Genomic DNA, 15,290 nt, shown 5'->3' on the forward strand with positions numbered 1-15,290 from the left:
GAGTTTCAGATGGTAGCCTTTCCCAGAGTTGTTTAGAGATGCTGGGGATTAAACATAGGATATTGTGTGTGTAAAACATTTCCTTTGCCACTGAGCTGGCCACCTTTCTTCTGCTGAAGAGTTCCAGTATGCTGTGAGATAGTAAAATCATCTAGCATCTTGTGTTTTCATAAAGACAAACTCAGTTTCAGCTCTTTGTCTCAGTTTGTTGCTTCCAAATGTGATGTCTCTACTTGAGTGTTGTACAACATCTGGAGAGAAGTATTTAGAAGGTACCATTTTTGTAAGGTTGGAAAGGTCAAGCTAAAATATATGTGTAATTATAGAGAAGGCTTCAGGATTGTCGCTAGAAGTAGGTTGTGTTCTGATATTGCAAAACTGCAAACACATCATCGGCAGTAATGTTTATTTGTTTGAGACCTGAGGCAGCTTGCAACAAGATAAAAAACAGGCACAGGTAAACAGTGGTGATGTCAAAACACAATGGAACAAATTGTAATATTGAAACACCATCAGATTAAAAGTACTTTAAAAGCACCACAATTAAAGAAATTACAAGACCCGTCCATTTAAAGCCCTGTCTTAGTTGCCAATCATCTGTCAAAAGCCTTTAAAAAGCTGGTATTCTGTAAATGTTTTGATACATATAAATAGAAATAAGGAACAATCTGAGAGAAAAACAGTATAATATCCTTGTTTATTCACTTTCTTGTGTGTGTTGTAGGTAAAAATGTTTGTTCTTGAGATACATAGGTGTGGGGGTGACCTATGTGAGTCTTCATTGTTTTTTGTGCAAAACAAGAACATGAACCTTCTCATCCCTTAGTGGGGGTAACTGAGAATGTTACTCTTGTTCCACTGGTTAGTTTCTGTATAATATGTTTCTCCAAACTGCACTGTGACTCTGAAAGAATCAAAATAAATTCATGACATGCAGACGTGCATCCCAGTTCAAGTGATAGAAGGATATTTGTGCATTTGTCAGAGAAATAGAGCCACCAGAAGAGCTAGAGACTGCAAATAATTACCAGCTGGCTGAGATAGGGAATGTTTGGCTAAGAACTGCTTGTACCACATTGACATGGTCAAGTTAACTCTTCTCTTGAAGATGCTTGTCTTTTGCACCCTTTTCTGTGTCCTGTTATTAGGGCTTCTTTAGTGCTCTGAAACTGCGGGTTTATCTGTGCTACACTATTATTTGAAACCACATTATCCACCATGCTTCTGAGCTACAGAATAATAGGATCTGTACTTTGACTGTGTTACTTTGAGTTTTCTCCTTCAAGGAAACAGAGAACTGTTTTAAGTATCTCACCAAACTACAGATACTTACATTCTTTATGAAGGGACCATTGCTCTTAAAGTGATATCAATCTACTGTAACAGGGGAGGACTTTCTGTGGTGCTCTTGCTCTTTATAAGGATGCCCCACTTATGCCCTTTCAGGCTTCTTCAGAATAAGGCAGGAAATCCAGGAGTGTTCTGTGAAAATTTAGAAGCCTGGATGTTCATAAACCAGAAGTAGGAAACATGTCCCTCCAGATGATGTTGGATGACAGTTCCCGTCAGCTCTAACTAGCATAGTCAGTGGTGGTGGATGATGTAGAGTGTGGTCCAACATTTGAAGAAAGGACATAGATTGCCCACCCCTTTGTTAGACCAACTGTTATGGCTGGTGCACACTGATATTTTCCATACTTTTCCTTTTCCCAACAAAGTGACCACAATCTGCTGATAGTCCCAAAATATTGGCATTGGCTGAGTATCGAGTGACATTGCTCTAAAACAATGAGAACTCTCTGTATTAGTACAAGCACATCAGTACTCATCACCCATGGCAGGACTACTGTGACATTTACAAACATCAGTAGTTTGGCATTTGTATGTTTGCTAATGGACTGGAACTATGCCCCAGGGATGCTGACGAGCAGTTTTCTTTTAAATGCATCCAGCCTAGACTTTAAATATATTAGTCTTAAATATTTTCTTCTCCTTTTGTCTGCCCCGGGGTTGGGGAACAGGTTGCTCTTTGGGTATTGCTGCACTGCCATGCCCATCATCTCTTACTGTTAGCCATACTTGGGTAAGGCTGATAGGTGTTGTAGTCCAATCACATCTGAAGAAGAACTAGCAAATTCTAGTATGGTCTCTATCCTGCACACAGATTCTATGTGCTCTCTTCAGATATTCTACAAGCCAAGTTGAGAGTATTTTGTTTGGCCCTCTTGAGAAATGAGCTGATACGATGCCATATGACTCCTAAAACAGGCAGCCACTCAGCTTTCAGGGATCTCTGTTTGCAGAGCAGTGCAGCTGTCCTGTGCTTGGGACCTTCACAAAGTCAGCTGTGTACAGCTGAATTCTTTTCCAGGCCCTTCACAGTTTGTTTCCTTGCTCTACTCGCTTAGGCAAAACCTCTAGCTGACTCACAGTGCCATTGACTTCATTTGTTTAGCTTCAGCATTCTCGCGATGCTAAGTCATATCCAAGTGGATACAAGAAACCAGCTGTGCTAAATGTTCTTTCAGGGCTTCATAGAGATGGTGAGCCCAAGGTCTTTCTTCTTCTATCTGACATCTCCTGGCTTTTCCCAGCAGAGAAGGGGGCCGGTCATACTGACGTTGGGTAGCTCCGCCTGCAAAGGCTCCAGTAGGCAGGATAAAAATCTAAAAAACAAAGGCCAGGGGCCTGACCCCACCATCGTGGGCGGAGCGACCCCTAGCAATCCTCAGTCTGCTTCCTGCCTTGCTCCAAGTAGGACGCTTTCCACATTTTTAAGAAGAATTTTCTTCTGTTCGTCAGATTAGCTCCCCCAGACTTGCCTGGCTTGATTTCTTCTTCCTTCCCTTTCTCTCTTCTTTACCTTCCTCTAAAAAAAAAAAAAAAACACCTCTTTTTCTTCTCTCCTTTGTCTCTCCTCCCCTTACCTTCCCCCTCCTCCATGGCGAGCGGGGAAGAGGCCAGAGCACAGGGCGAGCTAGCCTCCACCCGGTCCGGGCCTGCCCGGCTTTGCCGGATGCCTGCCCGGGACCAGGCCACGGAAGCCGGCAGGGGTGGAGGCGCGGCCGCACGGGCGGAGGCGGCTGCCTCACAGCCCGCTGCTGGAGCCGGGGCTCCCCATCCGACCCGGTCAGGGTTGGCCCAGGGTGAGCCTGCACCGCCGCCGGACGAGGCCGCGCGCAGGGGGAAGAGGTAACCACCCCGCTCCGCGGGCGCTTCGCTGGCCCTGCTTCCCCCCAGACCCTTCGTGCAGGGCTCCCAGGACCCCCTGCTAGATGAGGGAGACCCCAGGGGAGCGCCAGGTGGGGAACGACCCTTCATGCCCCCGTTTTGCCCCCCCTCTTTGGCTGGCCAGGGCCCTTCTTTCAAGCCCCTCCATCCCCTCAGGACCGCCGCCCAGTTCAAGCGATCGGGAGGGTTTTCTCACGGGCCCCAGTGGGGGTTCTCCTGGCCGGCGGCCCCCAGTCTTGGGTGGTTCCCCCACGAGGGGACGGGTTCAACCACCCCCAACCCAGCGCCAGACGACCACACACTCGTGCGGTTGCCGCCGGAGGCCACACTCAGCCACGTGGACCGGATGCGGCGGCCATCTTGGCCACGTGGACCTCTATGGGGGCGGCCATCTTGCTCGGAGGTCAGAGAGGGCGGCGGCCATTGCCCCACGTGACCCGGAAATGGGGTCACGGGATGCCGCCGCGGCTATCAGCGGGGGACAGGGGCCCATGGAGGACGGGGATGGGCGGCGGCCCTAAGGGGCGCCGGTCCCCCCATCCTCGAGAACAGGGGTTCAGCCAGTCACTCCTGCCTCCAAAACTCACCCCCAAGGCCCACCGATGAGTCACTCATACAGAGGAGGGGTGACGACATGCCCCCTAGGGACCGCGCGGGCCCCCGATCCCTGGATCGCCCTTCCCCCAGATCTAGACAGGGTGATTATTCCGATTCAGGCTCCGAAGGATCTACTCCCATCAACCACCAGCTAAAAGAACTAGATATGCAAGGGAGTCGTCCAAGAGAAAGAGGTCCCCATCCCCAATCCTCGGAGACGGAGGGGCCCCCCATAGCCCTGGAGTCCGAGGTTTCAGAATCTGAGGAAGGGTGAACTCTCTCAAGAGAGGGAGAGGATCTAGAGACACCCCCATGTCCTCTCGTCTTCTCAGACCAGATGACTACCCACTCCTTATTAAAAAACCATTAAAACTCTTGGCATCACTGTGCCACCTAGTGAGACTCCAAAGATTGACTCAGACCTTCCTAGGGTGGGCGAAGAGCTCTTCCCATCACAGGCCCTTCAGTACAAGAGCTTGCTTGTCCCTACAACTTATGCAAATCATTAGAGACGAATGGAACAAACCAGCAGCATCTAGGCCCAATCATAGCGCCATTCGTAAACATACACCTCCAACGGGTGTGATGGATAGCCTCAAGGTCCCCCTAGTGGACGCTCCGGTGTCGGCTCTGGTTTCTTCTGCTGTGTGTTCACTAGAGATGGCGAGGACACCCTCAGAAATCCAGAGGATAGAGGGCAGAGGAGCACTCAAGAAAAACCCACGAGGCTATCTCAATTGCCATTAGGGCGGCGACCACGGTTTCCTTGGTGATGCGAGCCTCCCTCCAGTGGTCCAAGGAGCTACTAGAACCCTCCCACACTCAGACACCAAGGTCAGACAAACCATTAACAAAATCTCTAAGGCCTTGGCCTTGGGGGCCGACGGCACTTGGACACCCCAACAATGTGCCAGGGCACAGGCATCAGCCGTGGCGGTCAGACGAACAGTTCTGGCTCAAGAACTGGCAGGTAGACTCCAGGTCAAGCAAAATTGGCTTTCACCCTTTTCTCGGTACCAACTGTTTGGAGAGTCTCTAGACCCAGTATTAGTTTGAGGGAAAGGATAAAAAAAGCTTTGCCCTCAACAAAAAAGAGAGACATAAAAAACAGTTCAGAAAATCTTCCTCCTTCGCTCTCACGATCCTTCTTTCCTTCCACCCCTTTCAAGCCAGGGAGTCTAGACATAACAAGCCTCGCTGGGGGGACGCTAAGTCCAACAAACAGGGCCGATCCACCTTCCCCTCCAAGGGTGGAGAGGTTCCAAACATCAAACAAACCAACAAGCATGACGGGGCCCCCCCCAGGGGGCCGCCTTCAGGAATCGCAACGGTTTGGGAGGGCCTCCACAACGGACAGATGGGTTCTCGACACCGTCCGCGAGGGATACAGACTAGAGTTTCTCCATACACCTCGAGATCTCTTCATCCCTTCCCCCAAATCCAGCGATCCCCAAAAAACACCGCCTCCACTGGAAGCCATCGACCGCCTGGTCTCTGTCAACGCCATCAGGAAGTCCCAGTAGACCAGAGAGGCAGGGGTTGTTATCCACCTTCTTCTGGTGCCCAGAAGAACGGGAACCTGGAGGGCCATCTTGAACTTGAGACCACTCAACCAGTTCATACGCAAAGAAAAATTCAGGATGGAGACCCTCAAGACTATTCTGGACAGCCTTCAGCCCAACGACTTTCTGTCCTCTATAGACCCAAGATGCTTATCTCCATATTTAATCCACCCCCCCCTCTCCTCGTTTTCTCGGTTCAAATATGGCAGGCGCCATTTCCAATTCAGGTCACTCCCTTTGGCCTCCGTCCGCTCCCAGGGTTTTCACCAAAACATGGTGGCTCTGGTCGCTCATTGGAGGACACAGCTCATCCTACGTTCACCCATACCTGGACGACCTCCTAATCAGGGCCCCCTCTATTCAACAAGCCATACGGGACACTGCCAGGGTCCTCGTTCATTGGACGACCACGGTTTCTAGTCAACCTGGACAAGAGCTCCATTCAGCCCAGTCAGCAGATCCTCCACCTGGGATCTCTGATAGACACTCGCGGTCTGCCTGACTCCAGAGCGGGCCTCGACCATTCAGAAGACAACCCTGAGGGCTCTCAGATCGCCCCAGCCAAGCCTACAGCTACTCTCCTGCCTACTGGGGCTGATGATAGCAGCTATCGAATGCCTACCCTGGGCGAGATTCCACGCCAAACCTCTTCAATGGCTTCTTCTCCCACCAACAGGCCACGCCCAAAGGAGTCACCCGCAAAATACAGATCCACACCAGGTTCGACAGTCTCTCAGATGGTGGACATCCCAGGCAGTATACAGGGGCCGCCCCATCTGGGAGACAGAGGATCCCAGATCACCACAGATGCCAGCCTCCGGGCTGGGGAGCCCACTGCGGGTCACAGCTGGCCCAGGGACGATGGTCCGCGGAGGAACAGTCCCACAGCATCAATTGGCTGGAACTCGAGCGATACGACTACCCTCCAATCCTTCAAAGGGCTAGTTCTCACAAGGCAGTCCTCATACGAACGACAACATTACCGCCAAGCACATGTCAACCGCCAAGGCGGAACAAGGTCACGAACCCTGATGAAAGAGCCCCGCTGCTGTTGGCATGGGCAGAGACCAACCTGCTATCGCTGCGCGCAGAGCATCTCCAGGGTCAACTAAACTCCAAGGCCGACTGGCTAGCCGAACAGATATCGATCAAGGAGAATGGAGTCTGCACCCAGAGGTGTTCCAGACCATAGTGGAGGTCTTCGGCCACACCGAAATGGACCTGTTCGCCTCACCCATCAATGCCAAGACTCCCAGATTCCTCTCGAGGTTCAAGACACAAGGGGCCGAGGACTTCGATGCGCTGACGTGCTGCTGGCCGGAGGGACTCCTGTATGCCTTCCCTCCTATCGCTATTGACAAAGCTTCTGTCCAAAGTCCGAAGGACCAGAGGGTGGTCATCCTGATAGCTCCAGCTGCCCAGGCGTCCGTGGTTTTCAGAGCTCCTCAACCTGTCAACACAAACCCCCCTCTCCCAACCAGACCAGATCTGTTGTCGCAGGGTCAAGTCTCCCACCCAGACCCGGCCTGGCTTCAGCTTCACGCCTGGAAATGAGAGGAACATGCAACCAAATACGGCTATTCCTCTGAGGTGATAGAGTCGATCCTGGCATCTAGACGCCAGTCGACCACAGATTTACGAGTACACCTTCAGGCTTTCAAGAGATGGTGTAAGGCAAAAAGAAGGACTTCATCCGGGTCACGGTCCCACACTCCTACAGTTTCTTCAGGATGGCATCACCCAAGGCCTCAGACCTATAACACGGTAAAGAGACAGGTGGCTGCGATTACCTCCATACTTCCACACGACCAAGCTACTAGGACTCCCGTCACCCTCACGTCAAAAGGCTACCAAGGGAGTCTCCAACAGAGCACCCCCGACTAGACACCGCTTCCCCTCATGGACCTCCACACAGTCCTCAAAGCCTTGACAATCAACCCTCGAGCCGATGAAGAGGCTCCTAAAGTTCCACCTTCAAGACTCTCTTTTTAACGGCAGTGAATCTGCCCAAGAGTCTCGGAAATCGGGGCCCTGTCGGTAAGAAGTGAACTGTGCATCATCCGGCCCGACTCAGTTCTGCAAGACCAGATCCGACCTTCATTCCCAAGGTCAACTCTATTTCCATTCTTCTCAAGACATCGTTCTGCCTTCCTTTTGCCCCAAGCCAACAAACGACCTCGACAAGATTTGGCACACCTTAGACGTGCGCAGAGCTACTTAAGCTCTACCTCAAGAGGACATCAGCCTTTAGGAAGACCGAGGCCTCTTTGTTTCCTTCCAACCAAGATCCAGGGGCAAGAAGGTCTCAGTATCGACGCTCTCCAGGTGGATCAAGCAATGTATCACACACAAGCTACAAGACCCTGGACCTGCCTCCTCCTAAGGACATCACGGCCATTCCACCAGAAGCGCTGCCACCTCAGCAGCTTTCCTCCACTAATGCCCCCTCGCTGAGATTTCAGGCGGCCACGTGGGAAAACTCCGTCCACGTCATTAGGCACTACAAGTTGGACGTCTTTCAATCAGCAGAGGCAGCCTTTGGTCGAGAGTCCTTCAACAGATACTTCCACATCCCACCCCAGGCGTCAGCAGGCCCCAACCCTAAAGGGGATCAGCGCTTTTATACATCCCAACGTCAGGATGACCGGCCCCCTTCTCTGCTGGGAAATGGAACGTTAGTCCTTACCTGAGATACGTCCCTTTCCAGCAGAGAAGGTCCGGTCATCCTCCCCACCCTTCTTCCTGCAGACGCCTGAATACAGATGACTGGAGGGTTGATCTAGAGACTTGGACTGTTGTTTTCTTTCTGGACCTTCTGAGCCAGCCCAGTCTGGGTGCCTATTACGTCTAGGGGCCACTAGATGTTCCACGAGGCTGGTCATTGACTGAGGATTGCTAGGGGTCGCTCCGCCCACGATGGTGGGGTCAGGCCCCTGGCCTTTGTTTTTTAGATTTTTATCCTGCCTACTGGAGCCTTTGCAGGCGGAGCTACCCAACGTCAGGATGACCGGACCTTCTCTGCTGGAAAGGGACGTATCTCAGGTAAGGACTAACGTTCCATTTCCATTGTGTTCACCTGGCTTGCATGCTACACAGGCCAGTGCCTATGTAATACAACATAGGCAGTTGTGTCATCTTACCATCTTGTCATGCTTCCTGCAATGTGCATATCTGTAGACTTTAGTCACACTAGTATGTAGTATGACCAGTTCAATATCAGAAAAAGAAAAAGGACAGAGGAAGGAACCTAACAGCATGCACAAGACTGATTTATTTTAATATGAAATTTTGTAGTTTGCAATCCATTTAAAATGCAAGTGGGGAAGTTGATTGATAGGTATTACAGCTCATCCTAAAATAAACCAGTTACTCTGAAAAGTGCTGATAGATTCCTTCTCCTTGTTCCCCTTTCTCTTTTTAAAACACATCAGGGGGGGCTATCTCCTTGAGAAATGTTTCAGTGTTACAATGTTTCTCTCTAACTGATGTATCTGTTGATGCACATATCATGTTTAATCTCCTGTAGGGATAAAGCTATGATAGTAGTCTGACTGGATTAGCGTACTACACTCTTATAGCTTCTATTCCACTTTAACTGCTCTGGCTGCCTCCTGTTGCATTCTGGGATTTGCAGTTTTAAGAGGGGCATTTAGAATTCTCAGCCTGAGAGCTCTTAGGCCTCACTGAACTGCAGACCCCAGAATGCAACAGGAGGCAGCCAGAGCAGTAAAAGTGGAATAGCATTACTATAAGAGTGTAGTGTGGTAATGTGATGTGTTACTGGTTCAGGGTCACTCAGGGAGCTTCAGTTATGGGTGGGAATTTGAACCTGAATGTCTTAGATATTGTTCAGCACTCTAACCACTGCACCATCCTTCCTCAACCTAGTGAAATGTTTTGGAAAGTAATTCCCATTAGCTCCAAACAACATATTAATAGTCAAGGATATAGAGAGTTATAGATCTGAAAATTTGGAAAGCATCAAGTTGGGGAAGGCTGTCCTATTTTCCACCAATACTTTAAAAAATGGTATCCCACCTTTGCTCACTCTGCCAGATTTGAGCAGGCCTGGGGCAGAACATGATGTTTCCTGATGCTATGAACAGAGTTTCTTTCCATTTTTGTCTGACAGACAGAGGCTCAGGGTCTTTCATATCTGCATGACCAACAAGAGGGGCAGGTTTTTGTGACAGATTAATTCCCTAAGTGGGATACAGACAGCTGTTCTGTTTTTGTTAGCCTTACCTCTATCACAAAGCCTCTGACAGGGAACAATGATTAGCAACCTGCCATGTGAAGTGGTAAGTGTACATATGTGTTTTTACCAGTAGCTGGATTCCTTGACTTATGCCACTGTTTCCAACTGGGCTGGAAGCTCAAAACCAACCATGTTAAGAGTGGTTACCCTCCCCCCCCCTGATCATTTTTTTTAATCCTTCTTTTTACAGCTCATCTCTGTAAGAGAAGATAAGACTGGCTGGCAGTGATACACCATTAGGAAATGCTGCTAGAGCTCCAGTGGTGATGCTGGAAGATAGCAGAACTGAGCAAATGTTGCACTGTTCTTGAGTTCTAGCTAAAGAAGCATATTTTGACACCAGTGTATTTTCATGAAATACACACTTGGCTCTTTCCTGGGCAAGACTTGTGCGTACCACCTTGTCTGAGGTCCCTGCAGCCTTTTAACCCACTAGAATGCCATCAAAAGAGGCTCTGGGCATTCTTGCACCCCCCACTTGTCTATTTAACTACCCTGCATTTCAACAGTGGTTGTAACAAACATTGAGTTGAGCCCTAATGATTCGGTGCTTGGGAGGTCCCTCCTCTTTAGTGGTTTCCCACCCTTTGGTTCGTTTTCAGCTGCTTGTGCCACATTTTCTCCAAAACCATTGCTCAATGCTGACAGCCTAAACAGATTCCACCGATTTTGCTGTAATGAAATATATCAAACCAGATTATGCCAAATTTAATGAAATATACAATTTTCCCCATGTAACAGAATATAGGGAATTAAGCATAAGCATGTCCTGTCAGTACTTCACACTACAGTCAGGCCTCTGTATCCATGGATTATTTATCCATGGCTTGAAAATATTCTCTCTCTCTCTCTCTCTCTCCCCCCCCCCCCCCCCCTCCCCCCCTCTTAAAAAAAAACCTTGATTTTGCCAGTTTATAGAAGGGACACCATTTTACTATACCATTGTATTTAATGGGACTTGATCATCCATGGATTCTGGAACTAAATCCCAATGGATACCAAGGACCCACTGTATCTCTTATTGACCTATTGTCTGAGTTCAAAGGTAGTATCAATATTTTTAACGTATTTAGGATTTCTCTACCATAGTGAAGTTCCTAAATGTGTATTTGTAGTGTTAACTCATAGGCCTGCATTATTCACAGATTCACTTTGGAGATGATGATTTATTCAGTGTATTTAGACAAAATGCATACAAACTGTGGGATTCATTCTTTCAATAAGGTAGTGAGCCTTTCAGGCTATTAGAATTATATATACATATAATTATACAAGGGAGCTGGGGATGTTTAGCTTGGAGAAGAGAAGGTTAAGAAGTGATATGATAGCTCTGTTTAAATATTTGAAGGGATGACGTATTGAGGAGGGAGCCAGCATGTTTTCTGCTGCTCCAGAGACTAGGACCCAGAGCAATGGATGCAAGCTCCAGAAGAGATTCCACCTCAACATTAGGAGGAACTTCCTGACAGTAAGGGCTGTTTGACTATGGAACACACTTCCTCGGAGTGTGGTGGAGTCTCCTTCCTTAGAGGTGTTTAAACAGAGGCAGGATGGCCATCTGTCGGGGATGCTTTGATTGTGAGTGAGTTGTACTGGATGGCCCTTGTGGTCTCTTCCAACTCTGTGATTCTATGATTCTAAACCTTTATCTTTGTGGTAAAGGTTAGCATTTATTTTGTTTATTTTTCCTCCCATATAAGTTAGCCTTTAAAATGCTCTCTTTTGCAGCTACACGTTGAAATAGTAGACCTGTGCTTGATGGACATACATATTGATGGTCATTTTACATTCCAGTTTTGTTACCTTCTTGAAATGTTGTTTAGTTTGCAAACCAGAGCTTTCAAGTGTCTACTTGCCTCTTGTGTCTCTTATCAAAGAATGGTTTCTTACTGAGTTATAGTATTATTTATTATTATTATTAAGCTTTATTTATATGGCGCTGTAAATTTACACAGCCCTGTACATACAATCTTTTTAATTAGATGGTTCCCTGCCCTCAGGCTTACAATCTAAAAAGACATGACACAAAAGGAGAAGGTACATACAGAATGGTTAGAAATACAATCTCTAACTCATGACATTTTCTTTAATTGTCAAGGTACTGCCAACCCTTCTAGGCTACCTGTTTCTCATTCAGCAAGTGTTGTGGCATCACTCTGTCATCTGGCTTTTATTTTGCCTGTACCCCACTCTGCAGGTGGGGGCTCACAGGATTAAATACACCCTGCAAAAACAGATTTATACATACTTCTAGCCTCAAATCTCTTTTTTCATCTAAAGAGAAAATATTTCTTTGGTAGAATTTCCACTGCAGTTCAGGCCAGGGTTTATCAGCTGTCTGAAAATAACCTTTTGCCTCTTTCTGAAGTCTGCCCTTTTGGAATATAAGGATACCAAGACCTTCAAAAGGAGGAAATGACCTATGCCACACAAGGCAGAGACAAAGATGGCCGATCTTGGGTTTGGCCAAGGGAATGTGTCTATCGTCCTGATCCAGACTCTTTTCTTCTTTGCTGTAGAAGAAATGCCATTCTCATTTTATGTTGTCTGGATGTTGGATGATATTTCAGAGGAAAGAACTGGCAAAACCACCTCTGAGCAATTCTTGCCCAAGAAAACCCTAAGAAATTCATGGGGTTGCCATAAGTTGCTAGGCAACTTGAAGGCAGATATCCACAAACACATGCTTGGTTGTGTCCCTTCTCTTAACTTGCAGTTTCACGTGTGGGTCCCCCACCCCATCTGAGATCTGCTCAGGATGTTTGATACAGCAGACTGATCTGTAACAGTTCATTCAGCCAGGATGAATGTATGTTAATGAGGCAAACTGCATCAGATGGGGAAGGCATGAGAATTGTTCCAGGTCAGTGGGCACAGTGTGGGGCTCAGATTGAATGTCATGTTTTTTTTCCAGGAAAGATAAACCACGGGGAGCCTTTGAAGAGGGGCTTACATATCTCTGGTGTCAGTGCACTTTTGATTGGAACAGTTTATTTAGGTGTTTTTTCTGTAAATGATATGCAAATGAACTTGAAAGGTTAGAGTCAGCCTCTGCAATGCAAAGAAAATACAAAGAGAAAGTAGGAAACAACAGGTTCTACCTCTTTTTCCTCTTCCTAATCCATTTATCTCTCCCTTTATCACATACTGGGACCCAGGACAACTTTCAAAACTTTACAGACCAGTGGTTAGAGCTCTCTAGAAAAGCACTTGCTTCATGACTTCTAACAGTGTGATAGGGGCAGCATTGAAAACTCCATACAGAAATTGCCACAAGGAAGGCTAACATAGTACTAGTAATGCTGGTCTCATTCTGTGTTTGGTAGTTCTGCATAGCTATCTTCTCATGTAGTTACATCTCCACCCACTAGGCCAGTGGTCCCCAAACTGTGCTCTTTAAGGGATTTTGGACTTTAGCTCCCAGAATCCTAGACTATTGTCCAACATGGCTGAGGCTTTTGGGAGCTGAAGTCCAAAGTCTCTTAAATGGCACAGTTTGGGGACCACTGAGCTAGGCTTTAAAGCAGTTGCCCTATGGTTCTTGGCTCTGCAGTGATCCCAAACAACATACAAATCTGTTCCCATCTTAGTAACAAAAAGCATCCTCTTTATCTTACCTCCAGATGAAATTGTGCTTTTTCTGTATGTGTTTTACACCCGTTCTTGAAGTTAGTGTTGCTAACCATCCTAAAGAATTCAGGAGACACCTTTCTAGTGAGCTGTAGAATTAACTATCTTCTTTTAAATTATATAATTAAAATACAGAATACGTATGGGGTGATACCTTTATAAAACCAACCAGAAAGTGCAAACATTTGGGTGGAAGTATACCACCACTTACCTGTAGGTGTCACCAGAGTCAGAGGGATTTTCTCTTGTTAATCTGCCTCACACTATTTCTGCAAGTGCCTACCTGGTGTGGGTTGAGCTCCCTCAATAGAAACCATACTGAAGCCACAGACTTTAAGTACCCTGCTTATACTGAAAGGAAAGCTTCTGCTTGACTGTAACTTTCTTTTTCCTTACTAGGTTTGTGTGCACTTTCTATTAACCATTCCAATTCCTACTTGGCATACCCTGGTAGCGTGACTGTCGGCGAGATTGTGTTGTATGACGGAAACAATTTGGTAAGTGTCTCAAAATGAATTCTTTGGGCACAGATCATGAGGCTTCCAAGTTTACCTGAACAATTGGTTCACTTTAAGAAGCCCATAATTAGATTTTAACTTCAGTTCCAAGAACGTTGGTAACTGCCTTTTCCCAAGTCAGACTGTTGTATATCTAGTATTGGTTATACCAGGGATGGATGAAATCTAGTCTTGCAGCTGCATGTGGCCCTCCAAGCCTGTTTCTATGTCCCTCAACCCCTCCTGGGTCTTTAAACTGCCCTTTTTCTGGCCACAGAAAGGGTGATTTTTTTGTTGTTGGAAAGCCTCCAGGAATATCAGGTGACCTTTTAAACAGATTACACACACACACACTTTTCAAAATTACAGGTAGATCTCTGACCACATCCACATTTTGGGTGAGAAGGCCTGCAGAGGGCCTTGGGCAGAAAGTTAGCTCCTGGATCTGCTGCCCACACATGTTTTGCACTGACTGGCAATGGGTTCAAGTGGAAGTTTTATCTCAATCCTTTGTTGAAATACTGAGGATTGGAATTGCTTTCTCTTTCTTTTACTAAGAAAAATACCGTATATTCCGGCGTATAAGACGACTGGGCGTATAAGACGACCCCCAACTCTTCCAGTTAAAATATAGAGTTTGGGATATACTCACCGTATAAGACTACCCCTCTTCCAACGCACACCAAATAAAAATAAAAAAACATCAGCTTTGATTTCAATATGGTAATTTTAATTCAAATAACATGCAGGTACTTAGCAGGAAACCTTGTTGTATACAAAGCCTGCTTGGATTGGTCAGCTCTCCCTGCCTGCCCAGCCCTCGCTGTCTCCAAGAGTATCAAAGCGGTAGCTGCTTTCATACAATTGTCGCATACAGTGGGGATGTGGCCGCGGCCGTTTTTGAACTCCCCCCACCATATGCGGCGACCGCACATTCTCCATTCCAGCTCAGAGGTTTCAGTACCTGCCCTATAAGATGACACCTGGTATTTAAGATGACCCCCGACTTTTGAGAAGATTTTCCTGGGTTAAAAAGTAGTCTTATATGCTAGAAAATACAGTACTCTGTTGGGATAGGAGTAGGTGCAAGAACTCTTCCTAAAGGGGAATATTGCAAATTGGCTTCTTAATATTTTAAAATGTGAATGCTGGTAGAGCATGGCTCATACAATAGCAACTTTTCCCAGACTATCTTGAGAGTAAAGCTGAGGAGAACTTGGGCTACTTAGGGCTGCTCTGGTTGTTTTTGTTCTGAGATTTGAGCGGTAGCATGGGGGAACTGAGGTTTCCTGGAAACTTCCCAGATGGTGACTGTGGCCACTTTTGATCTGTGTGCTGCCATTCTTTTTGCATCCCCCCCACCCCCGCCTTCAAATTACTGGTTGTTTATTCTGGGAATAATTACATTGTTGATCTTAGCCAAATGAATATCATGTGGTGATACAGAGGAATACATTATCCATTTAATGTCACAGTGTTACATAGACAAGTAGTTATGTGATTATATTTTTGTCA

At 47.0% G+C, this 15,290-nt stretch overlaps 2 protein-coding genes across 3 annotated transcripts in view; one reads left to right on the forward strand and one right to left on the reverse strand.

Moving 5' to 3' along the window:
- MAP2K6 (mitogen-activated protein kinase kinase 6) overlaps nt 1-15,290 on the reverse strand; it is a 1,063,669-nt gene that overhangs the window by 704,670 nt on the left and 343,709 nt on the right. The gene's annotated exons all lie outside the window — the stretch shown is intronic.
- The window catches only part of WIPI1 (WD repeat domain, phosphoinositide interacting 1), a 57,886-nt gene that overhangs the window by 25,005 nt on the left and 17,591 nt on the right, over nt 1-15,290 (forward strand). For both annotated transcript variants that reach the window (XM_042449719.1, XM_042449720.1), the window contains exon 5: nt 13,678-13,775. In XM_042449719.1, the coding sequence (XP_042305653.1) occupies nt 13,678-13,775 (98 nt within the window). The remainder of the gene's footprint in view (nt 1-13,677; nt 13,776-15,290) is intronic.

The sequence above is a fragment of the Sceloporus undulatus genome, chromosome 2, assembly GCF_019175285.1.
Source record: "Sceloporus undulatus isolate JIND9_A2432 ecotype Alabama chromosome 2, SceUnd_v1.1, whole genome shotgun sequence".
Lineage (NCBI taxonomy): Eukaryota > Metazoa > Chordata > Lepidosauria > Squamata > Phrynosomatidae > Sceloporus > Sceloporus undulatus.